General features: G+C 32.6%; 1 protein-coding gene across 1 annotated transcript; it reads left to right on the plus strand.

Annotated features, from left to right (window-relative positions):
- The first annotated feature begins 412 nt into the window (after positions 1 to 412).
- LOC130797941 (phospholipase D gamma 1-like) lies at positions 413 to 11,367 on the plus strand. Its single transcript, XM_057660741.1, has 11 exons — positions 413 to 541; positions 3,723 to 4,201; positions 4,289 to 4,656; positions 6,600 to 6,716; positions 6,803 to 6,997; positions 7,423 to 7,674; positions 7,760 to 7,828; positions 8,074 to 8,221; positions 8,744 to 8,892; positions 9,760 to 10,125; positions 10,806 to 11,367. The coding sequence occupies exons 2-11, from the start codon at positions 3,733 to 3,735 to the stop codon at positions 11,097 to 11,099; spliced, it is 2,427 nt and encodes an 808-aa protein (XP_057516724.1). The 5' UTR covers positions 413 to 541; positions 3,723 to 3,732; the 3' UTR covers positions 11,100 to 11,367.
- The last annotated feature ends 768 nt before the right edge of the window (positions 11,368 to 12,135 follow it).

Below are 12,135 nucleotides of genomic sequence, written 5' to 3' on the forward strand. Positions count from 1 at the left end.
GAGTCACAATGAAGATTTTAGCGAAATAACATTGACTCAAAATATGAAAATTAAAAAATTGGTTCAAAATGATCAATTTTAACCTTTTTTTATTTTTATTTTTGTAGGTTAAATTATATTCGCAATGATTGTTTTTTCTTATATAAGTAGTCAATTAATTTTTTGTTTGATTTCAAGTCAATTCTAAATTGAATTAAAAATTTGACAGACTAAGTACACGCATATCTCAATTTTAGGTGGAAAAAAATTACATACACTACTAAGTAACTAGTAATAATGAAACCTAAACTAATAATAATTATTAATTTCTCTTGGCTACCCAAAAGTCTCGGCAAATGATAATCCCATATATAATTAGTTAAAATTTTGGATATCTTATTTCTTCTTTTTCTCCTTTTTTCTTGTCTAATTGAAACAATTGATAAATTTGATAAGCTCTCAAATTCTTCATGGAGATATACACAAAAGCCATTCCCATTGAGATTTGAAACAACAAAGAAAAGGTTGTTTATATTACAAACCAATTTTACAATTCCTTGAGGTTAGTTGAATAGTTTGTATGCAATAAAAGATTTTCTTAGCAATCATTTTACAAATATTCTCTAATAAAATTATGTAAATTTGATCTTGTGCTAATTCATGAGAGGATTAGAAATCAAAATGATTGAAAAAGAAAAATCTATGTGACGACTTTTGAATTTGATATATTGGTTCATACAGTCGATTTCAATCACAATTTTTTAAAATTAAGACTTTAACATTGTTATTGTTGTTGCTACTATATTGTTTATTTTAAATTAATCATATAATCCATGGAATTTGTTTTAGGAACACTAAGTTGAAATTCATATAAAAAGAAACTTTATTTATGGAAGATCTTTTCGATTGTTACAATTGTGTTTTACAATTTGATGCATTATATCGTAATATAAAACGATGTTTCCTTTCAATAGTGGATGAAATCCAGATTAATAAGGGTGAGAAAGGTAAATATGGTGTTCAAGCCCCCAGTGGCGGATTCAGGAATTTCAAACTGGGGGTACAAAATACGAACGTCATGTCGTTCGGATAATTGAATAAATTTTTTTAAAAATAAAAAAAATTACAACACATAATAAAATCAATAGTATAAAGAGTAAAAAAGAGACCTTGGGGGTGGCAACAACTAGCCAAAACAGCTAGCAACAATCAAAGGCTTAACTTAAGAAAAAAAAAGTATAAAAAGAAATAAAATAAAAATAAAAATAACACTAAAAACAATTAAAAAACAAATAACACAATATGATTCGTTTAGCACCAAATATATCAAAATCCTTCACTTATACATTTCATCGAACACTTGGTGCGCACCAATAGCACTGTTCAACCCTAACACAATATCTTCAAAGCAATCAAACTAATTACAACAATTATACAGATGACACACTTAAATCCCAAAATGATAATAAACCCAATCACAATTTCCACGTAAAGCACACTGTAACCACCTATGACATGTCCAACAGCTTAATGAATGAAATTCAAAACAACAAAAATAATAATAAAACTCAATCAAGATCAAAACTTACAAACAATTAATTAAAAAAATAAAATTTCAATTCCAATTATAACCATATAATCCACATTCAACCCCCGAAAATATGGAATTCACAATTTTCAACACAAAATCAATCAACTCAGATCCACACACACCTCAAAAAAAACACCAAACTCTCTTGAAAAGGCTTAATGCATGAAAAGCAAAGTAAACAAGACACAATAAACAATCAAAATTCACAGTTAAATGAAACCCTAGGTTGACGAAATGCAGCATTTAACAATGAAATTATCCGAAAATGACACAAAATTGTAGGAAAAAAAAAACAGGATAGAAAATCAATTACTTGAATGAAAACAATTAGAAAATTTGAATCTTACAGTGAAATGAGTAGAAAACTTCAGTTCCGAATAAACAAAACCCTAACAACAAAATCTGAATAAAATGAAATCTCCATCAAAATCAAAAACTGAAATCAATAACAAAAACAAGAACATGAAACCAAGTATGAAAACAAGAATAAGAAATCAAAAATCAAAATAAAAAGTAACCAAAATAAAACCGAATGAAAGTCAAAAAAAAAAAGCACAAAAACGCTAATAAAAAGTAACAAGAACAAGAATGAAGAATAAAAAAGAACTAATTTAAACAAAAACGAAGAATGAAAGCCAGAAAGAAAGCACAAAAACAAGACAAGAATGAAGAACGAAGATGTCAAAGAACCAACCCAACCAAAAGCTTAAGCTGATGGTTGAGGCCCCAGGATATGTTATATACTCTAACACGCCCCCTCACACAAGAGCCCTTTGGGCTAGAAGTGTGGATGCAACACAGGCCCTCCTCATAGCTGACACTAAATATTCCACTTTAAATGAGGGGTGGTTGAGATTCGAACTCGTGACCTCTTGTTACATTGGCTCTGATACCATGTCAAAGAACCAACTCAACCAAAAGCTTAAGCTGATGGTTGAGGCCCCAGGATATGTTATATACTCTAACAGAAGAACTAAATGAAAGTCAAAAAAATTCACAAGAACGCAAATAAAATCAAATGAAGAATGAAGAACAAGAACAAACAAAAAATCTAGAACTGGGGGTACGACGTCGACGTGGGTTGACAGCAGGGCGGCGAGCCGGCGAGGCAAGCGGGGAGGAGGCGAGGAGCAGTTCGCGAGTTCGCTGTTTCGCGTGAGGCTTGGCTGCTTGCTTTCTTTCTTTCTGAAATGGGCGTTCTCTTTCTTTCTTTTCCCGTGTTTTGGTTTTAAATTTATTTATTTTTTCTCTTTTTTATTTTTCAAACTGGGGGTACAGTTGTACCCCTTGTCACTTAATTCGGTCCGCCACTGCAAGCCCTCCAAAAGTGTAGTACAAGGACCAAAAATCGACAAATTTTATGAATGCTTTGTGCACTTTTAAAAAGTATGATATTTTTTTTAATAATTTTTGTATCTTTAAACACGTAACATATATTAAATAATTTAATATTGAGGTTTTTAATTTTACGAGGTCCTATGCGATCGAACATGTTGAACATGATAGTATATATTAGTATATTACCCAAACTGGTATTAAGTTAAATATTTTTTGATAAAATCATGTATATTAATCTCAATTTTTATTCCTCTTACATAAACTAAAATATTATAATTATAATTTTGAAAATAAATATTAATCATATCTACTTTATTAAGCATAAATACAAAAAAAAATATAGGGATATGAATATTTATAGTTTTACTTAAACGGTCCGTTTGGTAGGTGGTAATAAACGGTAGTAATGGAAATGAAAATATAGTGTAATTTTGGTTGAATAATCTCTTAATTATCTTGATGGTTATGCTTGTCCAACTTCAATCATCTCATTTTCTTCGTAATTACTATTGGGAGAGGTGGTACTAGGTGGTATTGAAATAAAGTTGGTAAATAAAAAAACTTTTTGTGATCAAAGTTTCATATCATTCCCATGGTAATGATATGAAACTTTTGATGAAATTTTACACTATAAATCACTCCCATTACCAACATTTAGTACCACTAATCAAATGGACCGTAAATATCAAAAAAAGCCTAATAAAATTGTTTAATTTGTTAAAGAGCTAACTCAACCAAAACCTTAAATTGATCGTTCCAACTTCCAAGTTATGTTATATACTCTAACATAATTTTCCAATGATTTTCTTATCAGCGAAAAAAGCATGGATGATACATACATAGGGGAAGGCTCAAGGCATGGGCAAGGCATGGAATTTGTACCATTTCAAACATGTCAAGAACCATTAGAAGTCCTATTACTACACGGGCATTTAGACATTATGGTTATTGAAGCAAATAACCTTCCAAACATGGATCAACTTCATAGAACAATGTCTGGTTTATTTGGTGGTATTGCAAAGCTTAAATCCCATGGAACAAGTGATCCTTATGTCAATGTTTCCATTTCCGGTGCAATTCTAGCTCGAACATTCGTGTTACAAGATAACGAAAACCCTGTTTGGAAACAACATTTCTTCGTACCAGTTGCACATAGAGCTGCAGAAGTACACTTTGTAGTTAAAGATGATGATGTTGTAGGGTCCGAAATTATTGGGGCAGTCGGAATTCCTGTTAAAAGACTATTTTTCGGTGAAAAAATTGAAGGGGTTTTCCCTATTATGAAAGGAAAAGGTAAAACTTGGGAAACTGGGGCTAGTTTAAGTGTCTCAATACAATATACTCCAGTTGATAAAATGAATTTGTACCATTTAGGTGTAGGGGGTGGGCCTGAATATAATGGGGTACCTTGGACATATTTTCCCCTTAGGAAAGGAAATAAAGTTACCCTTTATCAAGATGCACATTTTGAGGATGATCAACTTCCTAATATTAGGCTTGAATATGGGATGGATTTTGTTCATGGAAGATGTTGGAATGATATTTATGATGCTATTTTGAATGCTCGGCATTTGATATATATAACAGGATGGTCTGTGGTTCATCTTGTTAGACTTGTTCGGGATGACCCTAATCATGCTGGTGTTACCCTTGGAGCTCTTCTTAAAGCTAAGGCACAAGAGGGTGTTCGTGTTTTGTTGCTTATTTGGGATGATCCTACTTCTAGGAAGATTTTTACTCACACCACTGTAAGTCATTAAATATTTTGTTTCTTTCTTTATGAGCACTCTCATGTGATTCACTAATCTCCTTGCGAATCGCAAATTTTAAAAAGTGAATTATGATCGGTTTTGGGCTATTTTAGGGTCATTTTGAGCGAATCGCGAATTCAAAAAGCGAATTAACTGACGAATTATGTTACATTGTTTATGAGTGTCGCAATTGAACTAACCGAATCAAAAGCTTAAATTGATATATAGAGGTGTTCATTCGGGTTATCAAGCTGATTTATGGTTACGTGTTCCGGGTCGGTTCAAAATTGAGTTTTTTTGTCCAAATTGATTCTTACATAATTTTAAATTCATATGAATGTTGTGTCAAGACAGGTTCGGTTATAAGGAGGGGTAATTTTCGGGTCATTGGGTCTATGTTGAACATCTCTACTGATGGTATACAGCCCCATCTATGAAAGCCATTTAGATTGAAATTGTGATGTAACATACACCCTATCATATTTGGTGCTGAATATTTCACTTAATGTAAGGGGTATGGTGCACATGGGCGAATTTAGAACAAAATCAAATGATGTTAATAATATTTAAAATATGCTTAATGAGGTTTGAACTCATGTCAATGCATTCACATAGCAAATCTACAACCAACTTAAAAAACACATATATTATTATCTTTAGGAAAAATTATAAAAAATTACCTTATCTATAGGTCTATTTATAAAAAAGTACCTTATGTAGTTCTTTTGTAAAAAACTATCTAATGTAATACATTTCTCTGTAAATGACTATCACTTAACAGAAAACGTTAATTGACCGTTAAGTTTAAGGGTTTGACCAATTTGAGAAGTTAAGTTGTCTATGTGACGGTATCTCATTGGTCCTCGTATTTTTAAATAATTAAAAATAAAATTCATAAATTAACAAAAAAAATAAAAGATATTTGACATCACTTTTCCTGATCACAACAATATTTTTTCAAAAGCGGATGTCGCGATTATCCTTATGGACTAACTCTTTAGAAAATCTAGTCAGAACAAGTACTTATTTTCGAAAGAGTTACCCCATAGGAATATTCGCGACGTCTGTTTTTTTAAAAAGATATCATTATCAGGGGTAAAAATGACGTTAAATTTTTTTTTTTCGATTTACGTGTTGGAAAATAGGCGAATAAGTTCTTGTTTCGACCGAATTTTTGAAAGAGTTATCCCATAAGGATAATCGCGGAGTCCGTTTTTTGAAAAGATATCATTATGATGTGTAAAAATGACGGTAAAAATCTTTTTCGGTTACGTGTTGAAAAATATGCGAATAAGTACTTGTTTCCACCGGGTTTCTAAAAGAGATATCCCATAAGAATAATTACAACGTCCGTTTTTTGAAAAATTATCGTTATGATGGCTAAAAATGATGTTAAATATCTTTTTCGGTTTACGTGTCGGGAAATAGGCGAATAAGTACTTGTTTCGACCGGATTTTCGAAAGAGTTATCCCATAAGGTTAATCGCGACGTTCGTTTTTGGAAAAAAATCATTTTGATGGGTAAAAATGATGTTAAATATCTTTTACTGTTTTTTATTAATTTATGTTTTTTAATTTTTAATTATTTAAAAATACGAGGACCAATGAAATAATGCCACATAGACCACTAAACCTTTCAATTTAGTCAAACCCTCAAACTTAACTGTCAACTCACGTTTTCTGTTGAGTGGTAGTCATTTGTAAAGAGATATATTACAATTGGTAATTTTTTGAAAAAAAAATACATAAGGTAATTTTTTGCAAATAGAGTTATAGATAAGGTAGCTTCTTATAATGGTGCATCTGATTCAAACTCATGGGCTCTAATACCATATTGAGGAATCATCTCAATTAAAAGTTTAATTCAATAGTTATAGCCTTAAAATATGTTATATACATTATTAATTACTATAGTACGAATTTGTTTATACTTTTCGTAGGAAGGCATGCTAGCCACAGATGATGAAGTGACATACAAATTCTTCAAGGGTTCATCTGTTCATGTTGTGCTTTGTCCTAGATCTGGTGGAAAAGGACATAGTTTACTTGGAAAACAGGTACTTATATATGTACTTAGATCAACATTATTAGTATATTTGATTGTTTGTGCACAATTAATCTTTTGATATTGTATAATGGTCAGGAAGCAGGAGCAATTTATACTCATCATCAAAAAACAGTTATTTTGGATGCTGATGCAGGTCAACATAAAAGAAAGCTAATTGCTTTTATAGGAGGGCTTGACCTTTGCAAAGGGCGTTACGATACTCCAGAGCATTCTCTTTTCAGAACGTTACAAACTGTACACAAGGATGATTATCATAATCCCAACTTTGTTGTATGTAATCGTTCTATCCAAGAGTCCTCTCTTATGGTTTATAAACAAGCTTTGATCTTGTTTGTAATTGGTTTTTTTGCCATCATATTGGTTTACTTTTGATTTTTAGCTTACTTGTTGGTCAAACTGTGATATTTCGGATTGAGATTTGAAAAGGATTGATAGACTACTCACATCAACAAGGTGCATTTTCTTTTCATGGGAGCTCATTTGCTAAGAACTCCACAGTTAAGCTTTTCTAGGTGCACACGAGTGAGACCAAAGTGCACTGGAAAAATTTGTGTTTCCTTTGGGCCTGTGTGTTACACAAACAGCTAAAAGACTTATTTAGTAAATAACTTTTGAATCAGCTAAAAAAAAGGCTTATAAGCCAAAAGCGCTACATTTTCTTTGATTTTTAGCTCACAATTTTGTTACATCCACAGGGTCCTACCACCGGATGCCCAAGGGAACCATGGCATGATCTACATTGTCAAGTAGACGGTCCAGCAACATACGACATCCTAACCAACTTTGAAGAGCGTTGGTTGAAGTCTTCACGTCGTGGGTTTAAGAAAATCAAAAGAACTTATGACGATCATCTTCTTCGCATTGATAAGATTCCGAGTTTTATTAAAAAGCAGGATGTCGAGAACATTCCTTATGATGAGGATGATATGGAGAGATGGCACGTTCAAGTAATATAGCTTACAAGTTAATTTTAAGTAGTATATTCATGATAAAAAATAGTTTCTAATCACGTATATGTATGACATATATCAGCTCTTTCGTTCAATAGACTCGAATTCCGTGAAAGGTTTTCCTAAGGATCCGAGAGATGGCACACGTTGGGTTAGATTCTTATTCTACCATTATAATTTGAGAGTATATAACATATTCTGTGACTTGTATCATTTACTTAAGCTTTATGTCCAAAAGTTGAAGTTGATGATTGATTTCCCGGTCATATGTCATATTTTAACATACAAAAGTTTTCTGGAAAATAGAGAACTTAATTTTTGTGAAATAAACTTATGTTAAGAGTTAGATTTACTAATAAGTTTTATATTGTTTGTGTTTTGGTATGTCAAAAACAGAACCTTTTCTGTGGGAAAAATGTACTAATAGACATGAGTATACACACAGCTTATGTACATGCCATTCGATCTGCTCAGCGTTTCATTTATATTGAGAATCAATATTTTCTTGGCTCCTCTTATAATTGGGACTCCCACAAGGACTTGGGTAAGCTTTAATTTGCTTTTGTGTTCATTTTAAGAAACTGGTAATAGGTAATCTGAATGCTACATGTATGTCAATGTGTCGGCTCGAACTTACCTAGATCATGGATCGTGTCTTAAATTTAGGGACGGAGGTAAGATTTTGTAGAACCTATTTATTTTTGCAATGTGTTTCAAAATGGGACCTTTTATTATATCAAAAGATAAAAAAATTTCCAAAAATAATTCAAGACAAAATGTATTATAACATTATATTTTAAAATTACTTTAAATATAAAAAAAGTTTATAAATAAACCACTTGAAAAGTGTGGCTCAGAACCAAACCTGAATAACATTATTTAATATTTGAGACCCCTTATTTTTAGGGACCTTAGGTGGTCGGCTACCTGAAATAGCCTCAGAACCGGCCATGGTGTCATTAGATTGAACACCCCTTAATATTGAATTGTGTTTGTATGTATATTTGAGTGATCTTAACTCTAATGTCTTATAAGTTGTGTTCATATGTATTTGAATGTTTTACAGGAGCAAACAATTTGATCCCAGTGGAAATAGCTCTTAAGATTGCTGAGAAGATAAAAGCAGATGAAAGATTTACTGCCTATATTGTTCTTCCAATGTGGCCAGAGGGTGATCCAAAAAGCCTTGCCATGCAGAGAATCCTCTATTGGCAGGTACATCATGTCAAGAAACTAGCTCAACTAAAACATTAAGTTTATGGTAGAGGCTATAAGATATGTAATATACTATAACACACACCTTCACGCTAGAAGTGTAGATGTAGCACATGTGTCGAGAGTCAATTCAACCAAAAGCTTAAGCTAATAGTTAAGGCCTCAGGATATGTTATATAATCTAACGCACTCCCTCACACGAGAGCCCTTCGGGCTAGAAGTATGGATGTAGCACAGTCCTTATATCTGGCGCTAAATATTCCACTTTAAATGAGGAGCGCTTGACATTCGAACCCGTGACCTCTTGTCACGTTGGCTCTGATACCATGTCAAAGAACCAATTCAACCAAAAGCTTAAGATAATGGTTGAGGTTCCAGGATATCTTATATATTCTAACAACATGTCCTCCTCATGCATGGCGCGAAATATTCCACTTGAGGGGTAGTTAAGATTGAAACTCGTGACCTTTTTGTCACATTCGCTCCTGATACCATGTCAAACAACCAACTCAATCAAAAGCTTAAGCTGATGGTTGAGGACTTTTTATATGTTTTATACTCTAACAAATCAAAACATTTAAGAAGAAAAAGAAAGATTTGATTAATTTAAAATTGTCAAGGAACCAACTAAACCAAAAGTTTAAACTTTTGGTTGAGTTGGTTCGTTGACATGGTATTAGTTGCCAACGTGACAAGTGGTCACGAGTTCGAATCTCAACCACCTTAACCTGTGACCTCTTGTCACGTTGGCGTCTGATAAAGCTTAAGTTAATGATTGAGGCCCCAGACTATAACAATAATAGTTAACATTGATTAAAAACTATTCTTGATTCTTACTCATTATATGCTATAATAAATTGATTTCAGTACAAGACAATGCAAATGATGTATAAAATAATTTACAAGGCATTGGAGGAGAAAGGTGTAGAGAACAATTATGAACCTCAAGACTTCCTAAATTTCTTCTGTTTAGGAAACCGTGAGTTAGATGAAAATTCATATAGTGTTCCAAGCGGAAGTGTGAATTCAGCACAAGCCTTGCTAAAAAGAAGTCGTCGATTTATGATCTATGTTCATTCAAAAGGGATGATAGTTGATGATGAGTTTCTATTAATGGGTTCTGCTAACATCAACCAAAGATCTATGGAAGGAACTCGAGACACTGAAATTGCTGTGGGTGCTTATCAGCCTCATTATACATGGGGTAGCAAAAATGCTAGACCACATGGACAGGTTGGTATAATTCAATCCAATACTGTTGGAAAATAACCCATTTGTGAATCTATATCGAAAAATTAGATAGAAGTTGAGTATCATATCTACTTGATGGGCTAGTCCTAATACCAATTGGATTTAGGATGGAAGTTCATTGTTAGAGCTGTTTACTCGGGGCGGGTCGACCAAATGGGTCAAAGGTCGGGTCACATATAACGGGTCTGATTTTAACCGGCATTGGTGTAAAGGCCGGGCTGAGCCGGATAGGATAATTTTAGGAATTGGTTGCGAAAAAGATTACCACTTTTTAAAAATATTTTTATATGATACTATTATATCCATAAGTAGGTCGATCCAACAGACTATAAAGTAGAAAAAAAACTCTATCATATGACCTTTAAAAAATAGGTCAAAGTGGGTCGGACTTAAACGGGCTTTGACCCACCGCAACCTGTTTGAAATTTTTCATGATCTGCTCCGACCCGACCCATTTAAATTTTGCCCCCGACCTGGCCCGTTGAACACCTCTACTCATTACCCATCAGGTTTACGTGTAGTGAACTCTCCTCTCATGCGGATTTTATTGTGTATAAGCATGTTAATATTTTTATCGGTTTGTTTATAAGCAAATCAAGATAGATGCATATTTTTTCGATCATAAGAACATGTATTAAGTAGTGGGGTTGTTTTAAACGCAGATATATGGATACAGAATGTCGCTTTGGGCGGAGCACTTGGGAACGATTGAAGGTTGTTTTATGTATCCAGAAAGTTTAGAGTGTGTGAGACGAGTAAGAATAATGGGAGAACAAAATTGGAGACAATTTGCAGCAGAAGAAGTAACAGAAATGAAAAGCCACCTTCTTAAGTACCCTTTGAAAGTTGATAGATGGGGAAGAGTTGGACCTCTTCAGGGTTATGAGAAGTTCCCAGATTTAGGTGGGAAGGTTATGGGCACTTTTTCTGGAATTCAGGAGAATCTTACTATATGATCCCAAAAGCTTTTGTTGCACAACATTAGATGATAACTTAGTCCAAGGAGAGTTTATTAAAAGAGCTCTCACATAAAATAGTTAATGTGGGCAAACTCAAATAATACTAGCATTAATATTTTATTATATATTTACATTTTTGAAACTGTTTCTTTAGGAATCATGCTCATGTGTGATATTAGTTGTTAGTGTAGTACATGTACAAGTTCTTACTTCTTTTGTATAAAATCATTGGAAATTTTCTCATTAGAGAGGTACCAATGTACCATATAACATTTGATATTTCCACTCATTTTTCTTGGTTCAAAATTTCATTATTATAAAATGATGTGGCATGTACATTTTTCGTATTTAGGTCCGTCGAGATGGTTATATATTCAATGGCCTCCCCGGTCCCCATTCATCTCACCCGTCTCGTACCTAGTACTTTTTTTGTCAATTACTCACTTTTGTATCTATTAAATGCTTATTTCATCTCCACCTTATTGCCTATTTGAATTTTATAGATTAAAATAAAAAAAAATACACCAATCAATACTCAAAATTCAAAATGCCCCTACCCCAACAAGAACTATGGAAGAGTTTTAATATGAATTAAAGTTTCGTTACCACATCATATGAATTAGAGGTAAATATGATTATTCATTTTAACAATCTATCAAATTTTAATAAATTTTTGATAATGTGGCAATGGGGCATGTGAGTGTGAAGTGAGTGGGTATAGGGCATATGAATTTGGACATGTAGGCACTCAAACTTCTCCCATCAATCACTACAGGGGACTTTTTAGGGCATTATTATTTGTCGCCACCCCCTCTTAATGAAATTACAAATTTGCCTCTAAACTGCTAAAATTTACAAATGTGCCATTGGAGTTAATAACTTTTCATTTTCATTTTTTTAATTTTTTTTATTATTTTTTTTTATATTATTATTGTTATTATAATTATTATTATTTTTGTTATTATTATTATTATTATTATTATTATTATTATTTAAATAAAAGTAACTTAAAAAATAAATTAATTAAACAAAA

The sequence above is a fragment of the Amaranthus tricolor genome, chromosome 13 (assembly GCF_026212465.1).
Source record: "Amaranthus tricolor cultivar Red isolate AtriRed21 chromosome 13, ASM2621246v1, whole genome shotgun sequence".
In the NCBI taxonomy this organism is placed as follows: domain Eukaryota; kingdom Viridiplantae; phylum Streptophyta; class Magnoliopsida; order Caryophyllales; family Amaranthaceae; genus Amaranthus; species Amaranthus tricolor.

What these genes read in the sequence shown, in the direction of transcription:
- LOC130797941 (XM_057660741.1), top strand. Translation starts at nt 3,733, where the DNA reads ATGGATGATACATACATAGGGGAAGGCTCAAGGCATGGGCAAGGCATG. An exon ending in CCCTATTATGAAAGGAAAAG is followed by an intron (nt 4,202 to 4,288) that starts GTAAAACTTGGG and finishes ATTTAGGTGTAG; the next exon opens with GGGGTGGGCCTGAATATAAT. An exon ending in GGACTCCCACAAGGACTTGG is followed by an intron (nt 8,222 to 8,743) that starts GTAAGCTTTAAT and finishes AATGTTTTACAG; the next exon opens with GAGCAAACAATTTGATCCCA.